Source organism: Scyliorhinus torazame, chromosome 14 (genome assembly GCF_047496885.1).
Source record: "Scyliorhinus torazame isolate Kashiwa2021f chromosome 14, sScyTor2.1, whole genome shotgun sequence".
In the NCBI taxonomy this organism is placed as follows: Eukaryota; Metazoa; Chordata; class Chondrichthyes; order Carcharhiniformes; family Scyliorhinidae; genus Scyliorhinus; species Scyliorhinus torazame.
The window spans coordinates 96,625,440-96,649,980 of NC_092720.1; the positions used below are offsets into that span (position 1 = coordinate 96,625,440).

The 24,541-nt window shown below is 48.6% G+C and overlaps 1 protein-coding gene across 3 annotated transcripts in view; it reads left to right on the forward strand.

The window, feature by feature from the left end:
- The first annotated feature begins 14,653 nt into the window (after positions 1-14,653).
- The window catches only part of ap1s3a (adaptor related protein complex 1 subunit sigma 3a), a 60,898-nt gene continuing 51,010 nt past the window's right edge, over positions 14,654-24,541 (forward strand). The window contains exon 1 of one of the 3 annotated variants that reach the window (XM_072474524.1): positions 14,654-14,760. In XM_072474524.1, the coding sequence (XP_072330625.1) occupies positions 14,758-14,760 (3 nt within the window). In that variant the 5' untranslated portion in view covers positions 14,654-14,757. The remainder of the gene's footprint in view (positions 14,761-24,541) is intronic. The other 2 variants (XM_072474527.1, XM_072474526.1) reach the window with 2 other exon arrangements.

Below are 24,541 nucleotides of genomic sequence, written 5' to 3' on the forward strand. Positions count from 1 at the left end.
ATCTCGTAACGTGTTCCGAGTGTCGTGATTAAACGGCCTTGTTGCGTTACCAAGTCGGGCGCAATGAGGTCATTAAATCGCGCTCACTATTTTAATGCACCAAGAAGGGTCTTTTTAACAGCACCTTCCAAATCCGCGACTTTTACCACCCGGAAGGATAAGGGCAGCAGGCTCATGGGAACGCTACCGCCTGTGACTTCTTACCATCCTGATTCGGAAATGTTTTGCTGTTCCTTCACTGGGTCATTAGGTCAAAAGCCTAGATGTCATTTCCTAACAAGCCCTGTGGGTGCACCAACACCACATGGACTGCAGCGGTTCAAGAAGGCAGCTCGCCTTCTCCCCCTCAAGGGCAATTAGGGATGGGTGAAAATGCTGGCCTCACCAGCGATGCCAACATACCATGAAAGAATAAAAACAAAAGAAAACCTGTTTTCCTATTTTCTCCTCCTGTGAAGGCTTTACCTTTTTTCTTGTTGTGATGGTGTTCTGTGGCCATTTCCGATGTGAATGCCTGGGCAGAGGGTCCAGTTAAGCACTTTGAGATGGTGTGCTATCTTATAGGTGCCATCTAAATGAAAGTTGTTATTGTTGAACATCGGGGTGTGAATTAGTCTCATCTTGCCCTTGTTTGATAGTCACATATGCACTATATAGTAAAGGTTTCTGGATAGTGTATTTTGTCCATCTTCCATCTAAACATGACTAGATAAGCCATCAATTAGGGTAGCACAGTGGTTAGCACTGTTGCTTCACAGCTCCCGGCTTGGCTCACCGTCTGTGTGGAGCCTGCACGTTCTCCCCGTGTATGCATGGGTTTTATCCGGGTGCTCCGGTTTCCTCCCACCAGTCCCAAAAGATGAGCTGTTAGGTAATTTGGACATTCTGAATTCTCCCTCTGTGTACCTGAACAGGTGCTGGAATGTGGGGACTAGGGGCTTTTCACAGTTGCAGTGTTAATGGAAGCCTACTTGTGACAACAAAAATTATTATCATTATTATAATAGAGAATTTATTTGAGTCTGAAATCACATGGCTGATGAAAGGTCGCAATCCATATACTGCTGAGGGAAATAAGTGTGTGCACCATTGATGGGTAGGAGGAGGTAGAAGAAGTAACATTTTTATTCCGTGCATTATTGTCTATTTTGCTTGAAATCAATATAAAAGTACTTTACTGATGTAACACACATACCCCAGATTTTTACAATAGCCACAGCAACAATACAACTTAAATCTGACAATCTTCCTCCACTAGGTGGAGACTTGCATCATAATTTCAGCGAGATTTGAAATTGAATGGGCAGTTTTAACTGTGGAAATAGCAGTGTGTGAAAACCACGAAATATTTTACTGCAGTTACTGTCACAACTAAAGGTTATTAACTTCTGCGTGATTCTGTCTGTACTGGTTTCAAATGGTAAGCCGTAATATGTACATTGACTGAAAAGTTGTTGCTATAATACTGTAGAACAGGTGTGCATTAAATACCATCCAAATAATACAACCTGGTTCCTGGACTATGGAGTGAATGATCCATTCCAGCTCTAGACTTTCTGCAGTGAACCTCCGGCTCTCCTGAGAATTCTATAACCTTTTGGAGAGAACAGGCTCTGCTCTGTCTTACTATCCCCACCCACCCCCCAACTCTCAGTTGTTAAACCCATCCTGTTGTGTTAACTTTTGTGTTCGCTGAATGCATAGGAGCCATGAGGCTGTTTCATCCCCTCTGATTGTATAACAGTTGTCTTTTTGGGAATGACTAAAATTCTGTTACTAGAATACTAGTTACTTTATGGCTATCAAACATCATAGCGACTGAAGTTTCCCATGTTAGGCATGCAAATCTCCAGACAGCCAGCATTCTTACTTTACCTAGGTAAGAATCATCCTCTTGACCAGTAGTTACATCAGAAGGGAACCTTTGCATTCATTGTTTCTAAGCTTCCTTTGTTTGCAAGCACCACGATTCCATTCACATCTGTTTGAATGTCCCTCTGATAAGCAACTTGGTGTACTAAACCACACTTAAAAAGTCACTGGGTAAGTTAACTTCTACTGTTTGTTGCTTCTGTCACCCAATTCTGCCACAAACTGAAGATGTCACTCTTTTGTGTGCTTGATTTTCCTCCTCTATACCATCCAAAATCATACAATGTAGCAAAGAGAAATTGGGCAGTGAGACCAACCAACTTGTCCTTCCCCTTTTTTTCCCTTCCAGACCCCTCCCCTCCCCCACCTTCCCTGTTGGTTGGGAAGGCTGCAGGATATTTCTTCCCTACCCTGTTCATGACCGAGGGGTGGGGTGCGTGACAACCTGCCTGATTTTTCCTGTCTTAGTTCCCTCTGATATCGCTAATGTCATGATATTCAAACATACATCATAACACATACATAATGATAGACAGACCAACGGACCAATTAGCACACATAACACGACAGCCAATCACAGACAAGAACAGACACGGTATAAAACAAGAAACACGACACTTCCTAGGCAGTCCATCTGGAGACGGCACAGGGCCAGGACCTCGTAGCAAGACACTCACACAGTCACAACATGCTGAGTACCAAGTCTGATGTATAAGTAGTTAAATGGAATAAAACTGCGTTGTACCAATCGCAACCGTGTTGGTTCGTCTGTACCTCAGAGCACCCAACACTTCATGATACCAGGAGTGAATCGATACCTACCGGCAAATCTGCCATCCTGAGCCATGGACACCCTCAACAAACCGCAGTCGCTGGGAACCTGGGCACAAATTGGACGCTCTTCAAGCAGCGCTTCGAACTCTTCATGCAAGCCAATGAAAAACAGGACGCCTCGGACAACACGAAGATTGCAATGCTCCTCACAACCGCAGGTCAGAACGCCATCCATGTATACAACTCCTTGGTGCTCGCGGAAGGCGAGAACAAAGCTAAGTATGACAAGGTCCTCCTCAAGCTCGACAAGTACTTCAACGTTGAGGTCAACGAGAGCTTCGAGAGGTATGTCTTTCAGCAGCGCCTGCAAGGTAAGGATGAGCTCTTTCTGTCCTTCCTGACGCACCTCCGCATACTCGCGCAGTCCTGCGGTTACGACACCACCTCAGAGTCCATGATCCGGGACCAGGTCGTTTTTGGCGTTGCCTCCAGTGGCCCATTCCAGCAGCTTCTAAAATAAAAGGCCTGACCTTAGCATCTGCAGTTGAAGCCTGTGTCCTGCATGAGAATGCGACTAGCCGCTATGCCCAATTTCAGGCGACCGAATCAGCACGGAGGGGGTGCCACGCGACCGAATCGGCAAGCCAGGCCACCCACAAGGCCGAACGCGTCCAGGCAATCGAGTTTCTCCCGGCCCGCGGCCCGGACGAGGGCGGCCGTTTTGCGTGTTTTCAAGGCCTCCCGCGTTTGTGCACGCCAAAACCTACGGCAACACTGAGGGACGTGCTGCGCAGGTGCGCCCGACGCAAGACCGAACTGCGCATGCGCAGTGGCGTAACGAAGGCCATGACGTCATGATGTGCGGCAACTGTGGAGCTGCACATTTAAAAGGGCAATGTCCTGCAAAAACCCGACAATGCCTACGCTGTGGCAAGATGGGCCACTACGCTGCCTACTGTCGAGCGGCTCAACCTGTTGATCTTCCACATCTCCGACAACCTCGCAGGAACGTGCGGACCATTCAGCCTCCACATCACAACATCCAAACCGATGACACAGATGACCAAGACGCCTTCCGAGTTGCGGTCAGTGATGGGAACCGGGTCAACACCATCAATCCGGCCGATGAATGGAGTGCCACCCTAACGGTCAACCGATCGCCGATCACTTTCCGCCTGGACACTGGCGCCTCTGCCAACCTCATAGCATGGTCAGCCTTCTGCGCCATGAAGGTCAGACCACCAATCCGGCCATCCTGGTGCAAGATGGTCGACTACAACGGGAATGTTATCTCGGCCATGGGATCCTGCCAGCTCCAGGAGACACACAACACACACACGGCCACACTCTCGTTCAAGATAGTCGGCTCATCGAAGGACTTCCTGCTGAGCGCACAGGCATGCAAGGCTCTCCACCTTGTGCAACGAATCCACTCTCTCTCTCTCCAGACGGCACGTCTGACTTCCCGGATGCAGAGTTCAGCGCACAGCTCCAATCGCTGCTCGCCCACAACCAGGAGGCATTCAAAGGCATAGGAACACTGCCATACACCTACCGAATTCGCCTCAAACCAGACGCCATCCCGGTCGTTCACGCACCTCGCAGGGTTCCTGCGCCACTTAACCACCGCCTCAAGCAGCAGCTGCAGGATCTCCAGGACCAAGGGGTCCTATCCAGGGTCACGGAGCCCACGCCATGGGTCAGCTCCATGGTGTGTGTCAAGAAGCCCTCCGGCGAGCTCCGTATCTGTATTGACCCCAAAGACCTCAATAATATTATGAGGGAACATTATCCCATACCCAAACAGGAGGAGATCACCAGTGAAATGGCCCAGGCGAAGATATTCACAAAACTGGATGCTCCTAAAGGGTTTTGGCAGATCCAACTGGACCCATCCAACCGAAAGCTATGTACCTTCAACACCCCTTTCGGCAGGTTCTGATACAACCGAATGCCATTCGGCATCATCTCGGCATCCGAGGTCTTCCATAGAATCATGGAGCAGATGATGGAAGGCATCGAAGGGGTGCGCTGGTGACGTCCCCCTGGGCGAAGGTGGGTGTCGAACTGTTTCACGCGCTCGGCAGGGACTATGTCATCATAGTTGACTACTTCTCAAACTACCCTGAAGCCATATGCCTGCACGATTTGACGTCGTCTGCTGTCATCAGGGCCTGCAAAGACACCTTTGCTCGCCACGGCATTCTGATGACTGTCATGTCGGACAATGGGCCCTGTTTTGCCAGTCAGGAATGGTCGTCCTTTGCTGCTTCGTATGGCTTCACACACGTGACGTCCAGCCCTCTGCACCCCCAATCAAATGGAAAGGCGGAGAAGGGCGTTCACATTGCCAAGCGGCTCCTCTGCAAGGCTGCTGCTGCCGGGTCGGACTTCTGCCTCGCCTTGCTGGCCTATCGCTCGGCCCCATTAGCCACTGGTCTCTCACCAGCACAGCTGCTGATGGGTCGCGCCCTCAGAACCACTGTGCCTTCCATCCTGGCACCAACAATAGACCATGCTCCGGTACTGCATAGGATGCAACTGCAGCGCGGTCGCCAGAAGAGATTGTACGACACACGGGCAACTGATCTTCCCTCCCTGGCCCCTGGAGACAACGTCCGCATCCACCTACCAGACGGTGGCTGGTCAGCACCTGCCGAAGTCCTCCGACGCGTGGCTCCCCGCTCGTTCCTGGTACGCATGCTGGATGGATCCGTGCGTAGGCGCAATTGCCGAGCCCTTCGCTTACGTCCACGCTCGCAACGGGACCCTACACAGACACCGTGTCCTCCACTGGTTCCTGATAGCGACTTTGTGGAGCTGCCGTATACCTCAGCCGGTGATTCTCGACCCACCCTTGAGGCGGTCAACCCAAATCCGTCGCCCACCTACTAGACTGGACTTATGAGACTGTTCACACGTCAAACTTTTGCAACCACTGTTTTATAACATGTCTCTATTTTCTCGTTACATGCTTCGTTTGATCGTTCCAAATTTCCACGTTGTTCTTCTTTTTGTTATGGTACAACCTCGTTAGCATGTCACACCTGACATCACCCCTTGTATATAGTTAAGCCCCATGTACATGATGTAAATATTACGCACACACACACCTTTAGCTGCACTAAGGACACATTTATATTTATAACCATGTAGGCACATAATCTTGTAAAAAAAGGGGGGATGTCATGATATTCAAACATACATTATACCAAGTCTGATGTATAAATAGTTAAATGGAATAAATCTGTGTTGTACCAATCGCAACCGTGTTGGTTCGTCTGTACCTCAGAGCACCCAACACTTCAGCTAACTTGGGCGCGGCCAGCAGAGGGGTTGTCATAGCCCTTGAGGCCATGGTAGAAAGTCGGTGATTGGACGAGCAGGTCCAGGCATGGTCACATCTGCTATTCCTCCGGTTCTAACCATATATGAGGACTTCCGTGAAGGCCTAATTGAAAATATTCACACCAGTCCTTGCAGTTCTTCTGCTCCCTTAAAGGTGCCTCCTCCTGAAGCACCAGTGGAAGTCCCATTTCAACTTGATTATACCTTCATCACAGTGGTGAGCACTTGAATAGGTAGATAATCTCTGACCTGGGAAACTGGATAAGATTTGGCGTGCAGGTGGAAGATTAATGCTGACTCTGATGAAAAGAACATGCAGTACACAGTGGCAGACATTCTTCAATGGCAAGATCCCGCAAACCGAGATGAATGACTCACTGATCGAATTTGGTGCTAGTTGAGGAAAGAGAATAATGGCATAGAAATCTTTAATATCGCACAAGTAGGGATGTTACCAATTATGTATTTGAGTTGTATCTGCCACCACCCACCCACAGTTCTAACTGTGTAAACAGGAACTTACCTGACTTGTCAGCCAAGTGCGTAAACTGGCCAAGCTGCTTGGGGGAGGGGAGTTGCTGTGACACAATGGTGCAGCAAGCTGATCTGTAACTAATCTCTGGAATAAGTATGCTGCTGTGCCACAACATAATAAACAGCATTCATGGTTTACAAAGATTATGACTCCATCAATTTTGTTCACGTACACCCAGACATGGTGCTTCCGTTTAAACTTGGCCCTCTGATTGCATTAATCTTCCTACTGTGTCCAAAATTGCCTTCTCAAAGAGATGGTTCAGCCCTCTGGAGCTGGTCTAAAGAAGGAGGCCTTATAAAATAGCAGTGAAAGGCATTGAGGAGGAATTCTGATGTCTTCCTATCACCAGGAAACCTAGTGGCCAGGCACTTTAACTAATTTAATAGATAGGGCCACTTCCTACACTCACCTGGAGTGGCCCCCAACACGTGGGGAGACTGCCTGCCAACAGGTTCTTGGAGAGCAGGTGGGGTTCCTCTTTCTGGTTATTATATGACACTGAGGGATTCCCAACAGCAATGGTGCTGCCATTGGAGGGTGGGACCAGTCTACATAGCGGCCACTCTATTCATGTAGCTGTCAGGTTGCGGGGCGGGGGGGGGGGGGGGTGTTGCGGATTCTCATTGGTACTGAGATCCTGCCATGGCATCATTGGTCATCGCTGGTGAAATGCCGCCCAGTGTCTATCTTCCCACTCAAGTCAGATCTTTCTTTTGCTCCCAGTGGTAGGATTTCTTACCTCTTGAAAAAATTCTGACCTATGATTCTTGCTATTCTGATGGTGGCCAAAAGCACCAGCACACAAAAGCTGAGACACAATGCATTCAGCTGCCAAAGTCCAAGTCAAAAGAACAGTAGATAGGCAGAAGCAGTGGCTCTGATGCCCAGATAGTTTGGGGAGATAGGGAAGGGTGTAATACAGGTGGCCAGAACCTACAACGTCATTTTACAATAAAGGATATTGCCATGGACCGTCTGGAAGAGGAAGGCATTGGCCAGCAGTTCGCAGACAATGTGGTTGAGACAGGGTACGTCAAGCTCTTATTGGAACATACAGTGCAGAAGGAGGCCATTCGGCCCATCGAGTCTGCACCAATGGTACCTTACTTGTTCCATTTATTACATAAACAATCCCATCTGTGAAAGACCCGAAAGAAATATGCCTGTGACATCAAAGCAAATGGAACCATTCCATTGATGTCATAGCACTGCAAAAGGATGACTGATTTCTCACAAGGCGAGTCATGGTAGAGATCAACTATGTCTCCATTATAATGTGACATATATATAATGTGTGTAACAAATATGAAGCAGTTATGTCTTGAAACATGTACAATGTACAGGTTGAACACCTTTAGCCACTCAGCCTATGGTATTATATAGGTTACAAAGCTTCTTGTTACGGTCTCTCTAGTAACATTGGTTAGGTTATGAATGTGACAACCTGTTATTTATTAAATAAGATTAATTGAAGGCTACAAAATGAATGACCCAGGACAATGAAATACTGATATGATATATTACTGTTAGTCTACATTACAAACAGTAATAACACTTCATTGGCAGTAAAACGTGCAGAGATGTGATGAGGTCAGGATTCTGGAAAGTTGGTTGAAACATGCAAATTGTTTTTCTTTCTGATCGCCCTCGCAGTTGTCCATCGTTTAGAAAACAGCCACCAGTTTGGTTTCCTGGATCAGCCATGGTGTGAAATTACCACTGAAATGAGCCAGCACTTAAGTTTTGGACTTTATGAGCTATGATTGGTGGGTGAGACCGAAAGTTGGATGGGAATTGCTCAGATAATTCTAGAGGCAGAGTGTTACAAATTAGTTCGGGGTAATCGTAAAAATGGTACAGAGATCGTTGCTAAAATTAAGATTGCTAACCAAATGTGTTGCTGGTAGGCTAAATGTGCTCATTTTGGGCCATCTGGGAGATGACCCACCAGCTGAGTGTATGGGATGGAGTGATGGTCCTTTGGAACAAGGAGAAGTTTGGTAGCTCATTCTAAATCTGGTTCCGAAGGATTCCAACATCTGTAAATTAATGAAATGGAGTGATACAAAGTGTTTTTATGGATTACACCCCTCCTTGCGAGATGGAACAATTGATTTGAAAGAATTGCTATCATGAAAGGGCCAGCTTATGCCTCACAGTTTTTACAGGAAGAATTTCTTTATGTCAGTTCAAAATTTTCTATTTACCAGTTTGAAAGTGTGGTCTTCGTTCTACTCATGCAATTTGAAGTCACTTTCAGAATTTAACTCGCTCATGGAAGTGAGCCGGACTGAAGGTGATAGTGGGATGCTAAAGGTTAGGGGATCATATATGAGCAAGTGGCTGGGTGGGGGAGGGCAAGATAGCAAGAGGGCTGGGGCAGGATGCACGTGGAAAGTGTAGCAGGGAGGGGATGAGAGGGAATGCCAACTATTACAAATTACCAACAAAAATGCAGCTTCCTCAGGATTTATTTTCATCACCGCACTATACACTAGCTCCCACCCAAGAGAAAATAAAAGTACAGACACAGCGGCAGAAGAGAAGGGAAAGACAAGCTGAAGAGATAGAGAAACACAAAGGAAGGAGACCAACTGATTTGCAGGAACACGAAAGGCTGGTTTATCTGGGCATCTAGGTTCTCCTGCTTGAGTAGAATAACTCCTGGTCTGTGCTGGTGTTAGGAGGCGTGCCCCCCCCCCTTCATGGAGCACACTCTTACATGCTAATTTATGCATAGTGGGGAGCTCATGACAGGTGGCCATTTTGAATGGGTGGCCCGATGACTAGGTCCAGCGGCTGCCCCCCCCCCTCACCCCACTAGGCCCCACAATGCAAATCCTGCCCACCCTCCACTGACAAGTAGGGGCACCCTCCCCACTACCACAGGAAGTACACTTCTGTCTAGAGCAGCAGATATAAGAGACTGGGAAGTGCAAAAGCAGTAATTTTCCACTGTTTCTGCCTGGACTGCACTTTAGCTTCCAGGCAGGGGTGATTGATGGGGGGACCTCTGAGATGGGGGTCTCTTATGGTGGGACTGGGGCATGAAGTGGGCAGTATTTGCATTGTGGGTGTAGGGGGGCCTCCGATTGTCTTTGGGGACACCAACGTTAAATACTTACCCCCTTGACCCATGGGGTCCACCGTGTCAGGGCTACTCTTGAAAATATGTGCGCCAAACCACACCCGCATGAATCCCTGCCAAGAGGCCTGGAGCATCATGGAGGTGTGTAGAATCAGTCTGTTAATTGAATGCAAAAGGGTTCAAATGATCCATTTTCATCCTCCTGTATGTGGGGGAGGGGTGGTGGTGTAGCTTGCTGCCATTACCAGTGGGGATGCCGGTTTTGACGCCAAAATCATGGTGGGGGCCGGTTTCACACCAAATCGCAATTCTCTGGTGCCTTGACAGCAGCGTCAATCCATTTCGGAACGCACGTACAGTAAACACCATTGGTATATCATTAACGGGCCTGACCCGGTATTCTCCGGGGCCTCCGTGATGCTCTGCCTCCCCTGGGGTGAATTGCCGACGGCGAGGTTCACTTGTGCTTTCAAAAATGGTGAAACTGGCGCCGTGGCTGATGAAGATAGACGGGGTATGGAAAGTGTCCAACATCACTATTGTTTTCTGACAGTCATGCACTGGCTGGGGGGGCTTCTGCCAGGGCTGGGGAGGGAGGAAGTAGCGGGGGGTGGCCAGGAGGTGGGCTGTGAGGTCAGGGTGGACAGGCATGAAGCACCATTGCCGCGACCTGCAAGGCAGCCATCCAGCTGCACACACTTCTGACTGCCCACTGTGAACTTAGGGCCACAGGTCCTATGGGTTTACCGCACGGGCACCCCTCTAGGTGCCCTCTGGCCCCAGCCGACCCATCAGCGGGATGGGCGTGCTCCAGTACATGGGATGAGTGTGTGTGGGGAGTGAAGTGTGTATACGCGGCTGCACCTTGTCAGCCTCTCGAGTGTCAATCATGGACCCGGCGAATCCCGCACCATTTATCATTGGAATCGACTGTGTTCCACATGGTGCCAGTGTTAGCCCCTCCACGTTCGCTGAATCGGTCCAGTTGCGGCACCAATTTTGCTATCGTGGAAGTCCACGAATCCTGCCCCGGGGTAAACACTTTGTGCCAGGAACGGAGAATCCCACCGAAGTAATCTAAAACTTTATTTCCAAAATAAAATTTCAAAGTACATCAGATTGAAAAGAAATACTTTTCAAGGCAAATGAGCTGTGAAACGTGAACCTAGTTAAATCTATACTATGGGCTATGGGCCAAGTACTGATAAATGGGATTAGGTAGGCAGGTCAGGTGTTCTTCATGTGTCGGTGCAGACTGGGGTTGAAGGACTTCCTCTGTGCTGTATTATTCTGCGATTTGATACTGTGGGATTAGAGCTATGTCTTCGAGCACCTCAAGAAATGAAGTAAAGCAGGAGAGAAATGGGCAGCTTCAGTTTATATTTTTAAAATGTGCTAAGTAGAACATTAGCACAGTTGTATCATGTAATAGTGGATTTAGGTGGGAAAAGTGAAATGGGGTGCATATCACAGCAAAGGGAACATACACAGTTCCAGGAAGAGTCAAAAAAACTGGGACAAGGACTCCAGATTTATTTGCCAAATCTACCATTTGATAACTTGCAAGAATATTTGTGGAATATACAGGAATTGCAGAGGCTTGCTGAGGCCAGACACATTTTTGTAATAAAATATAAATCAATCAGGATCAGGAAATAACATTGGCAAGTATCTTGCAGAGAAAAACAAATGTACAAAGTGGTTTGACATTATTCAGAAAGCTGTCCCACAATAATCAAAAAAATTAGCAGGGGAATCTAATAACTTGAACATCTTTCTGTACAGATAAGATTTCCACAAGGGAATGTTTTTTTGCAACATTTTTTGGCAAAAAACATACCTAAAATATCAGACCGTAAAATGCGATTCGTAAAAGACAATCAAGCAGTCTATTAATCCCAAATCCACTTAAAATGGACTCTTACATAATCTGTTTTAAGGAGACCAAAACAGTTAGTCAAAATTAGTTGAGAGTGAGAATTCAAGAAGAACATCAGACAGTTAAATTCAACAAAACTCGAATATCTGTCAGTCTTCTATTCATCATTAACTGTCTGTCTTCATTGCTAGACAAATAGTTCTCGGCTTTCTCATTTTCAAAAGACCAAAAGCAAAGGACAGGGTGTACTTGTCTAATTTGGTCACAGAATTATAAATTGTGGACGTTTTGAGAAGAGAAATCTGGCTGTGATTTAGCGACCGTGTTACGCCCGTCGTGTGTCGGGTAAATAGCGGGAGAGTGCAAAATCGGGATTCGCGCTGGACATGAACTATTTTGCGATTCACCTGGCCTGCTCCCAATGGTGAGTCCCGGATCTCGCACAAAAATGGCGAGAATATCATTAACCCTAATTTGCAAGCATTTCAATCTCATTATCAAGATTGAAGTCAAATGCAGCGGCCTCCCGGGAATTACCCAACTCCCCAGTGGGAAGTCACGTGGATGTCGGTAAATGTCAAACTGGCACAATGGCTACTGGAAGGAAGTGAGGAGGTGAGTAACTCTTTCCATTTTCTGGCATGAAGCTCAAGGGCACTGGGGGGGTGCGGCAGGGGGCGGGGGGGGGGGGGGGGGGGCGGGGGGGAGGAGGTTGGGGGGGGAGGACGACTCGGAAGAGTTGGGCTTGGTCGGAGGGCTGAAGCGTTCCAGGTCGGAGGTCTCACCTGGCCTGGGGGGTGAGGCTCCCATTTTCAGCACCATGCTGTCGACGCCCTCAGTGATGGTCCTCAGTGACTGGGCCATGCTCTGCAGTGACTCGGCAATGTCCACCTGTGTCTGTGACATGTTCCTCAGTGACTGCGACATGGTGTCAAGATCTTCAGCTATGGTCATCATGGACTGAGCCATTCCTTGGGCACCACCACTCAAGATGCGGACATCGTGCTCCAGATTTTCCACAGGGGTCACTAGGAATATTGACCTTTTATTGACGCATTGTCGATGCCATTTCTGTGCCTGAATCTTTTGGGACTCATCCAATCAGTCTTGCAGTCGCTGGGATGTTGCGAACACCACTGCTGAATCTCATGGCTCAGTCCTATCATCTGTATCAGCTCAGGGAGAATCTTGTCCAGAGACCCAGCATCTGACTGAGACCCAACTGTGACCTGAGGTCCAGTAGAGCTCTGACTGCTGCCTCCCTTGGATGTTCCTTCCTCTCCCTGATTTGCATCAGCAACTGAGTGGTGCTCACCAGATTGTGCCCCAAAAGTCTGTCCACGAATGTCTCCCACTGAGGTGAGTGTCTCTGCACTGGTGGAAGGTGCGGGTGAAAGCTGTGATGCCTCAATGGTGGTCTCCTCGGAGCTCTCCTCTGAGCTGTTCTCTTGGGGCCTATCCACTTAACGTATGAGGTCCACCACATCAGGGCCATACTTGTACCACTTGCACCAATCTATGCCGACGTGAATCCCGGCCTAGAGGACCGGAGCATCACGGAAGCACGGAGAATCGGGTGTCCAGCCCATTAATCAGATGCAAAAGGGTTCAAATGACCCATTCACATCCTCCTGCCAGTGTGGGAGCATGCAGCTCACTGCCGCTGCTGACAGGGGACTAAGACCGTCTGATCTGGTGCCTATCCCGTTTTTTTGCCCGGCATGAAATTCTCCACTGCATCGGGAACGCTGCTACCTGCAGCAGAGTAGCCACCCCTAAGTGACAGCACACCGCAATGAAACCTTGGTCACAGGGGCAAGTTTAAAAGAGTGTCTTGAGGGAGGAAGAAGTGAAGAGGAGGAGAGATTTAGGGAGGAAGTTTGAGAGTTTAGGGCCTTGGCAGCTGAGGCATGACCACTCATGGTGAGCCAATTAAAATCAGAACAGGTTCTTGAGGCCAGGATTGGGGAGGTGATGGGATAGTGATATTGTCATTGGACTAGTAATCCAAAGATCCAGGGTGATGCTCTGGAAACCAGGGTTTCAATCCCACCACAGCAAATGGTGAAATGTGAATGCAATAAAAAGAAAAGTCTGGAATTAAAAATCTAATGATGACAATGAAACCATTGTCACTTGTCATGAAAACCCATCCGGTTCACTAATGACCTTTAGGGAAGGAAATCTGCCAACCTTCCCTGGTCTGGCCTAAAAGTGACTCAAGATCCACAGCAAAGTGGTTGACACTTAAACCCCCTCTTAAAAGTCACTCAGTTCAAGGGCAATTAGAAAAGGGCAATAAATGGTGGCCCAGGGATGCCCACATTCCATGAAGGAATTTTAAAAAATTGGTGGCGTGCAGAGATCTTGGGGGCTATGAGGCTGGAAGTGATCACGGAAATGGTGAGAGTGGGATTTGAAAACAAGGATGAACTGTTAAGATTGAGGGCATTGCTCAACTAAAATAATTCAAAGACATATAAGACATAGACATAAAATATACAGTGCAGGAGGCCATTCGGCCCATCAAGTCTGCACCGACCAACTTAAGCCCCCACTTCTACCCTATCCCCGTAACCCCTCCTAACCTTTTTGGTCACTAAGGGCAATTTATCATGGCCAATCCACCTAATCTGCACGACTTTGGACTGTGGGAGGAAACCGGAGCACCCGGAGGAAACCCACGCAGACACGGGAGAATGTGCAGACTCCACACAGACAGTGACCCAGCAGGGAATCGAACCTGGGACCCTGCGGTGTGAAGGCCCAGTGCTATCCACTTGTGCTACCGTGCTGCCCAATATAATTACATTTTGTAATATAAATGTGAATAATATCGAACAATTTGCATTTACTTGCCTAGCATTGGGTCACCAAAAAGTATTAATCAACAATAACATTCAAAATGTTTGTCATTCCAAAGCTTGTCACGCTCACAACCACTGAAATAGCATTAAATAAAATCTTATCAAGCACTCATTTGCAAGATTGATAAGCTTTTGCCGATCCTACCTGTACAACACAGGAAATGTTAAGGATCAGGATAATAAGGCCTAACGAAACAATAAGGTATTGAGGGTTGCCCTACCCTGCTGATTTACTGCAGGTTAATGTTCAATCCACAGACAGGGAGGAGCCTTAAACTCAAAGAATTCTGGGATAAGTGCCATGGGTTCCTGAATATCAGCTTAACAGGAAATGTTTTGTGGTCAGGTTCTGAGAGAGGTTAAACTCCTCCACCTTATGCTTTAAAGCAGAATGGTAAGTCTTTTTTTTTAGTATATTCTATTCCTCGGCAGCATCTTAAAAGAAATAAGTACAGAGTTACATTGTCAAGTGCAGTTTTCAATGTCTTTACCTGGCTGTGCAGGTGAAAATACAAGTACACACCTGATGGCCTACATTGAAAGAAAGAGTTTACTATTCATTAGATCCAGACATTGTTGCTGTAATTATGAGTACCTGATGTATTTTAAAGAAACGGGTTAGGAATTACACTACAGGTACTTATAAAGGTGAAATAAAGGTTAAAAATGTTAAAATCGATTGTTTTGTAGTACCTCATTACAGCATTAGCTACTTTTATATCTAACTAATCATGTTTGATGGCTTGCTGAGATTCAGGATTTTTCTGACTTTAATTAAAACATTCCCTGATTTTTTTGAAAAATGTAATGTGCAAATGTACCACTCTGGACAAAATGTATGGCTGATTTTATTGCAGCTCTTTTTAAAAAAAACACGCAAAGCAAATGCTGGAAAGTTTGACAGAAAATAGCAGGTCTGATGGCATCTGAGACTAGGGGCACAATTTAACGGAAAGGTTTCTGAGGGAGTGATTTAATGGACACATTGCGCTTAAGCCGAGAGTGCGACTAGGCCGTTAGATTGTGAGACAGGCCGAAAATGAGAACTGCGTCGCTCAGTTTGCAATCTAACCGGCCCGCTCCCATCAGGACCCGTCGTAACGTGGTGAGAATGCAATAATCAACAATTAATGGGAGCGACCCCCTATCGAATGGTCTCATGTGATCAAACCGACTCCCCAGCAAATGGTCACGCGGGTGCCGATTACTACTCCTTTTTAAAAGCATGAGGCTGGTGGAAAGACTGCTGTGGGGATCTGAATAGATGATTAACCAACTTCGCTCCCAGGCATTGAGCCCGGTAGCACTGGGGATGCTGCCCTGGAGCTTGGGTGGTGGGGGGTGGTCTCGCTCGGGATGTGCTGCCATCGGTGATGGGGGTGTGTGGAACCGGGGCAGGGGGGGAAGGGGGGGAGATGGATGTCTCGTGCCTGTGGGTCTGCCATGCCACCCCCCGGGAGCAGCCCCGGCCCGCCTGCCTCACCAACTGCACAACTTCCATTGACCACGGAGGCCTCTGCCTCATGGCTTAATGCTATAGCTAATAGGGAGTTAGCAATCGTAGTTAAGTGAGCACTTTACGCCTTCCAAGTGGATTCCCATGAGTAGGCATGCCATGTAGCATGTGGGAGTTATTGCCTAGCATCCCAATCAGATTGTGATAGCCAGATACTGTGCTTGAACACTGCAGGAAGCAACATCACGGACACAGGAACCGGGGGGGGGGGGGGGGGGGGGTGGTTTGGGGGGCTGGAGAGGGGGGGGGGGGGGGAATGGTTTTGGGGGGCTGGAGAGGGAGGGGGGGGGAATGGTTTTGGGGGGCTGGAGAGGGAGGGAGGGAGGGGGAGGTGGCGCTCTAGGCTGGCGGAGGTCATTGAATTTCCTGGTGATGCTCCCAAGCTGACAGTAATTGCCTGCCATTTCCTCCCAGGTGGCATTGGCCACCTTGTGGCTGAGTGTTCAGCCACCTTCTCCTATTCCACACAGGTCAATCATGCACAGTTGGTAGCACTGTCTCCTCTGAACCAGGAGGCGTGTGTTCATGTCCCACTCTGGGAAAGTGAACACAAAAATCTAAGCAGATGTGCTCCCGTGTCATAGTGAGGGTGTGCGATGAGGTGCTGGCCGCGATCGTACGGCCTCGCTGTGCCCGACTCAGTGATGCCGGTAAATCTTGCGAGAGGCCTCTTGTGAGGTATACAACACTGTGGATGACTCACGAGATGTCCCAATCTGGATCTCCCCCTCAATGCCCAGATGGAGTTGGCAACCCTCAGAATATCCATCTGCTCTTCCTCAAAGTAGTGTCCTGGAATTTTCTTGATCCACGCAAAAGAGCTGATAGGGCCTTAATTTAATGCCCAATGCAAAATACAGTGACCATGATTTAATGGGGAAGAAAACAGAGTCCTGTTTTGGGTACGTTTAGTGGGTTCCTTCTCCGTATCTGCAGTGCTGAGAACAACCCCGCTATTAAACGGGACTCTTTTTTTTTTGAGCCTTGGCGAGGAAAGCCCCGATGAGGCTGCACTTACCTCAGCTCGTGGTGGGGTGTCGTGAGATCGGGGCAGCATTTAAAAAGGGTGCCCCATCTCTTCCTGCACTGACGAGCTCAGCTCCAGATGGAGACTCCTGCCTGCTTCTCCTCCCCGAGATCATCAGCTGCTGCTCAGCAGTGATGGGGCAGGAGCACCTGGCCACGGAAATGGAGCTGGATCTGTTCTTGGCCAGAGCCCAGGAAAGGATGAGTTGGCGCTGCTGACACCTGATATAGATCTGACTTTCTCCCCACTCCTCGGCAACGTTTAGCCAGTGCTGCCATGACAGGGACTGGGGTTTAGTCAGTGCTGCTAGGACAGGAACAGGGCTCGTGGCAGTAAAGTTAATCAGACTGTGTCTCCACTTAAGGACTTAAACATTTTACTGCCCATTAAAAGGTGAAATCTGTTCCCTTCTAAGGGCTGTGATTTCCTTTTCAATATAAGCGTCAAGTGTGACCCAGAAGACTGAGGCTCAAAGCATGGCATTAAGCTGCAGTGAAATCCCAGTGCAGCATGCCAAAGGCCCCAGCTAATTGCAGTCCCCCTGGCTTTTCTTTCCCGGTTTGAGAGTTGAATTTGATTGGGTGGCACTGTGCTGGATCCAACTTTGGCTCAGGAGTTTGAATGTTGTGAATGATTTGGTGAAAACAGTGTTTTAAAATCTCGCAGAATTTTCTTGGGTCACTGGGAAATCGATGTTGATCGCTGGGGACTCCCAGCCATTCCAGGAGGATGGGCACCCTTAGTTATTCCCAGTGTCCTGGTCCATACTTATCCCTCCATCAACATTGCTCACACAGATTATGTGGTCATTATAATTTTGCTGAAGGTGGTAACTTGCTGCGTACAAATCGCCTGCCATATTTCCATTGTCACAAAGATTACATTTCAAAAATATTTCATTGGCTCTCAAGTGCAGATGATTTGAAGTCATGAAAAGTGTCATATTAATACAAATCTTTCTTCTTCCTTCATTACTTAGTTGACCTCTCCTGCATCATCTACTACAGTAAAGAAATAATTACATTTGTAAAAGAAAAAAATCTTATGATATACAACTCAATGTTAAATAATATAAAGACTATTAGATGGAGCAAAGTTGCCTGCCATTATAAACGAAGCAGTTCTACTACCTCCATGGATGAGAATATTTAATCTTCAATGTACAAGAACCAATCACTATTTGATCTTTTTTAGCAATCTCAAATGGTTGAGATATTTGGGTCAGAAAGAGGAGGGAGAATTAAAATTAGATAAAACACAACTTATAGACATCAATTCAGACGAGATGCTGAGAAGCAGTGAACCGATGGTTAATAAGCTAAATATGTGCCGATCTGTAGCTCCTCCCACACTGCAGGGCTGACCCAGGTCATCAGGCTTTATACCTCCACAGCTGGACGGAGCCACAGGCGGAGCCAACAGCAGCACCAATAATAACATTCCAACTGTGCGACAGCAACAACCAATAACAGAACAGCAATAACAATAAGTATATACAACAGTGGAGATAACAATACTAATAGAACAGTCGAACATATATACCATAGCCTTACGTAGCCATACGTGGCTCACCACATTCACCCCCCGTTTAGAAAAAAGTCCAGCGGGGGTGAAACGGACTCATAAGTTCAGTCTGACAGGAGGATGAATTGTTCACTGCGAACGCCTCAGCTCCGGCTGCGGCGTGGACACTGGCGTCAAAACCTTCGGCTCCGGGAGCACATCATCCGCACAACAGGGTCCCGGATAGTGTGACGACGCAGAGGCAGGGCTAAAGGACCCTGTGGGAAATGTTGGTGTAGGTGGGGAAGTGGGTGGGAAGGTGGCTGGGAGGGGCGCGGTGATAATGGGCGCAGGTGTACCCGCGGCAGCCAGGTCCCAGAGGGAGACTGTGTCCTTTCGTCCATCGCGGTGTGCCACATACGCGTACTGGTGGTTCGTGTGGAGAAGCTGAACCCGCTCGACCAGGGAATCGGCCTTATGGCTCCACACGTGTTCCCTAGGAGGATCGGCCCAGGTTTTGTTAACCAGGCCGGGAGCGAGACCCCGGAGATCGACGTCCTGGGAAAGTCAAATAGACGGTTGTGAGGGGTCTCTTTTGTGGCAGTACACAGAAGCGACCGGGTGGAGTGGAGCGCGTCAGGGAGGACCTCCTGCCAGCAGGAGACTGGGAGACTTCTAGACCGTAGGGCCAGAAGGACGGCCTTCCAGACCGTAGCATTCTCCTCGGCACCTGCTCGTTCCCCCGGGGTTGTAGCTGGTAGTCCTGCTCGAGGCGATGCCCTTACTAAAACGCAGCTCTATGTATATAGGTGGGGAAACCAAACAGGGTGAAAATGTTGCGCAGGGCCTTGATGACAGTGGCAGAATACATATCAGGACAAGGGATTGCAAACAGGAAGCGGGAGTACTCATCAACAATGTTGAGAAAGCACACATTGTGGTCAGTGGAGGGGAGTGGCCCTTTTGAAGTCCATGCTGAGGCATTCAAAAGGGCAGGAGGCCTTCACCAGGTGAGCCTTGTCCGGCCGATAGAAGTGCGGCTTGCACAGACTTGGCAATCCCTGGTCACAGCCCTGACATTGTCAGTGGAGTAGGGCAGGTTGCGGGCCTTGATGAAGTGAAGAAGCCGGGTGACCCCCGGGTGACAGAGGTCATTGTGGATGGCCCATAACCGGTCTGTTTGCGCGCTGGCGCACATACCGTGGGACAGGGCATCTGGGGGCTTGTTGAGCTTCCCAGGGCGATACAAGATGTCGTATTTATAGGTGGAGAGTTCGATTCTCCACCACAAAATCTTGTTGTTCTTAATCATGCCCCGCTGCGTGTTATTAAACATGAAGGCAACTGACCATTGGTCTGTGAGGAGAGTGAATCTCCTGCCGGCCAGGTAATGCCTCCAGTGTCGCCACAGCTTCCACAATAGCTTGTGCCTCCTTCTCGACGGAGGAGTGTCGAATCTCGGAGGCATGGAGGGTACGGGAAAAAAAGGCGTCAGGCCTTCCTGCCTGGTTGAGGGTAGCGGCCAGGGCAAAGTCAGACGCATCGCTCTCCACCTGGAATGGAAGGGATTCATCCACAGCATGCATCATGGTCTTGGCAATGTCGGCTCTAATGCGGTTGAAAGCCAAGTGGGCCTCAGCCGTCAGGGGAAAAATGGTGGACTTAATGAGTGGGCGGGCCTTGTCCGCGTAGTTGGGGACCCACTGGGCATAATACGAGAAAAACCCCAGGCATTGTTTCAGGGCCTTGGGGCAGTGGGGAAGGGGGAGCTGGAGAAGGGGGAGCATGCGGTCGGGGTCGGGCCCTAGGACACCGTTTTCCACGACATAGCCGAGGATGGCTAGGCGGGTTGTGCGGAAAACGCATTTCTCCTTTATTGCAGATTAAATGAAGGAGTCGGGCGGTGCGGAGGAATTTGTCTAGGTTTGCGTCATGGGCCTGCAGGTCATACCCGCAGATGGTGACATTATCCAAGTACGGGAATGTGGCCCGCAGACCGTACTGGTCCACCATTCGGTCCATTGTTCGTTGGAAGGCCGAAACCCCGTTGGTGATGCCGAAGGGGATCCTGAGGAAATGGAAGAGGCAGCCATCTGCCTTGAAGGCAGTGTACTGGTCTTCCGGCTGGATAGGGAGCTGGTGGTACGCGGACTTCAAGTCTACCGTAGAGAAGACTCGATACTGCGCAATCTGATTGACCATATCAGACATGCATGGGAGCGGGTACGCATCGAGCTTGATCCGGTTGATCGTCTGACTGTAGTCGACTACCATCCGGTTCTTTTCCCCGGTCCGGACAACCACCACTTGCGCTCTCCAGGGGCTGTTGCTGGCCTCGATGATCCCTTCCTCCAGGAGCCGCTGAACCTCTGACCTGATGAAGGCCCTGTCCTGAGCACTGTACCATCTGCTCCGGGTGGCGACGGGCTTACAGTCTGGGGTGAGGTTCGCGAAGAGCGAGGGAGGGACGACCTTCAGGGTTGCGAGGCTTCAGATCGTGAGAGGGGGCAGGGCCCCCCCGAATTTTACTGTTAGGCTTCTGAGGTTGCACTGGAAATCTAACCCGAGCAGGAGGGGAGCGCAGAGATGAGGGAGGACGTAGAGCTTAAAGTTAGTGTACTCTACGCCTTGTATTGACAGGTTTGTGACGCAATACCCCGGATCTGGACGGAATGCGAACCGGACGCGAGGGATTTAGTTTGCGAGACGGGGAGGACCTGGAGGGCGCAGCACCTTACCATATCCGGGTGGACAAAACTACCTGTGCTCCCGGAGTCGAAGAAGCAGGACGCCTCCTGCCCGTGTTTGACAGCCATCATCGAATTTCGCAGATGGTAAGGCCGGGACTGGTCGAGCTGGACCGAGCTGAGGTAATGCGAGGGACTATCTGTGGCAGCAGCGTGATCACAAAATGGCATCGTCGACGATGTCGGCCAAGATGTCGGCGCCAACTGGTCGCACGTGGCGGGCCGCGTCGGCGACAATGACCAAGATGGCGTCCTCCATGGGTCGCACGCGGCGGATGACTCGTCGGAAGGGGGCGGTCCCGTCAGGCACAATGCCACGTTGTGGGGTGTGTGAGCCTCAGGCCTACCGGCTTTTGATATTGGGTCTTTAGAGCGGCTCAGACATACCTTCGCAAAATGACCTTTCTGCCGCAGTCATTACACACAGCGCTGCGTGCTGGGCAGCGCTGCCGGGGATGGTGGCCCTGCCCGCAGAAATAACAGCAAGGTCCTCCGGAGCTGGCCGGCAGCCGTGCGGCGCAGGAGTGAGATACGCCTGGGTCGGATGATGGCTTCGCCTCTGACGTCCCAAGGATGCCGCGTGGTTGGACGGGATGGCCTTGAGGCTCTGGAAAGCCACTTCTAATGAGGTCGCCAGCTTCACTGTCGCCTGGAGGTCGAGAGCCCCTTTCTCGAGGAGGCACTGCCGGACATAGCTGGACCGGACTCCAGCCACATAAGTGTCCCGAATCATTAGCTCCAAATGCTCCGATGCAGAGACCACCTGGCAGTTACAACTGCGGGCGAGTACCCTCAACTCACGAAGATACTCCGCGAGCGACTCACTCTGGCGCTGATGCCGCGTGGTGAGGAGGTGTCAGGCGAGGACTTTGTTGACTTGCCTCACAAACTGTTCCTTGAGTACATCTACAGCCTCCATATACGAGCCCGCATCTCGGATTAACTGGAAGATCCGGTGGCTCACCTGGGCGTTGAGGAGACGTTACTGAGTGTCGGGGAAACCGCAGCAGTCGAGGATTCAAGGTAGGCCTCGAAGCAGCTGAGCCAATGCTCAAAGATAGCCGGCGCTTCAGCGGCCTGCGGGTCCAGTTTGAGACGTTCAGGTTTGAGGGCAGCATCCATTATCAAAATTTTAGCTTATTAAATTGATAGACATCAATTCAGACGAGACGCTGAGAAGCAGTGAACCGATGCTTTAATAAGCTAAATATGCGCCGACCTGTAGCTCCTCCCGCACTGCAGGGCTGACCCAGGTCAACAGGCTTTATACCTCCGCAGCTGGGCGGAGCCACAGGCGGAGCCAACAGCAGCACCAATAATAACATTCCAACAGTACAACAGCAACAACCAACAACAGAACAGCAATAACAATAAGTATATACACTGTGGAGATAACAATACTAATAGAACAGTAGAACATATATACCATAGCCTTACGTCACCATACATGGCTCAGCTCCCTCATAATTGTATTATTTTGATAGGAGCAAAAACTATAGTTATTTCAAAACATGTGACATGCATAAGGTTTCGATGTTTGATAAACTGCTACTACACTTGTAAGTGATCAGCTCATATGCATAAATGTTCCTATCTGTTTTATTAACACAAAATACTTGTTTTTTTTAATGTAAAATTGAGCTCCGTCTCAGAACGCAAAGGTTTTCATTGACATGTTGTGACATTAATTTATGATATGATATCAGAAATTGTAGCGCCCAATTAAATCTCACATCCAGTTGTACAAACAACCCTGATGAAGGTCACAAACAATTTACCTGCCGTAAACATGCATGGAGTCATGGAAAGGATCTTTGCTCTTTTTTATGTCAGTCTGAATCATGAATCGAAAACTGAACTTGTTATTCAGAGGTTTTGTCTTTGCACATACAGGAAGATCTTATGTGGACCTTAAGTCTGAAACTGCCTGTTTCTATAGTTCCAGTAAAGACCTCTTATTCAAGCCAGGCCTCTATTCTCTTATTCTGAATGTATATCACAGAATGTTTTCAGCCAGGACTGTTGTTTATAAATGTTGCACGTTGAAAGAATGCCATAGATATTCTCTTAGGCACCGTGGTGCTAGTTACTCCTGTGAATACTCTGAATGCCTTTCATTAAAAGGTGTGTCTGTGATATCCAATATCAAATTGTGAACTTAAAATAACTCAAGATGGGTTTTAACACTTGAGAAGTGACCAGCGATAAGTCAAGAAATTCCATATATGACATTCCAACAGTGACAACTTCATTAGCTATAAAACACTTTGGAATATTTTGTGACCATCAGAAGTGCTTCATAACTAACTGTGGGGTTGGTGGAATAATAAACCACATGCCCGTTCCTTTCATAGGCTGACTTATTTGTTTGTGACATTGCCTGACTTTAATATCGGCTTGCTACCTAGGAGTTATCACCCAAGGTGTGTTGGGGGGACCTCAGAAGCTCTGACACTAACTATGCAGGAATAGCATGGGAAATTTGGACTTCTGATGGGAAATTCCCCTGCAGCTGGAGCCTTCTGCATCTCTGAGTTAAGAGTCGGAGACTTTGGATCAGTGATGAGCAACCTAGGCTCTTGCAGAGGCCGCATGAGCATCCCCTCCTCATCTCAGTGGGCCACAAGATTGGAATCAGGCTTGTCCACTAACCATGACCCCATTATAAGATTAAATACATTTAATGCACACCAAGTATTTCATAATGAATTATAGAAAATCTTTAATCATTTATATATCAATAGAATTGTCATCAACTTCTATTGGTAAAAACAAAATAAATATTTATGCTTGATTGGACACAGAAGGGAGCACATGGCTCTCACAGTCACTGTCATGAGCAATCAGCACGCACCTCACTTCACGTGCCCTTGCTTCACGTCCGTATCACTTCAGTTATGCCGGTAGATAAGAAGCTATGTGGATAGAAACCAGCAGAATGTGGCAACCTTGTGCCTGGGCAATGGTCAACAAAATGTCTTGTGGCCGCTCTCCGAACCCAGGTGAGCTGCATGTGGTCCCTGGACCTCCGCTTACTCACCACTGCTTTGGATGGTTCTGACTCCCTTTATCATAATGGGTACCCAGGAAAAATTAGAAGGATTAAAACCAGTTTTAACTCCCATGTCAGTGTGCTACTGACCGCACTAACTCCCCACTGGACTACCCCACCTGATCGCCTGACTACTTGCCCAATATAGACCCTAACACCTTACCCACATACCTTACATACTTACCTACTCTCTGTAGCGTTACATACTTACCTACTCTCTGTAGCATTTCAAAGTGGCTCATAATCTTTAAACTCTCTACTTACTGGAATACAGCAGCTAATGCTGTAAAAAGGGTGTGTGGCTTGGCTACCCCCAATGATCCTGCCCCA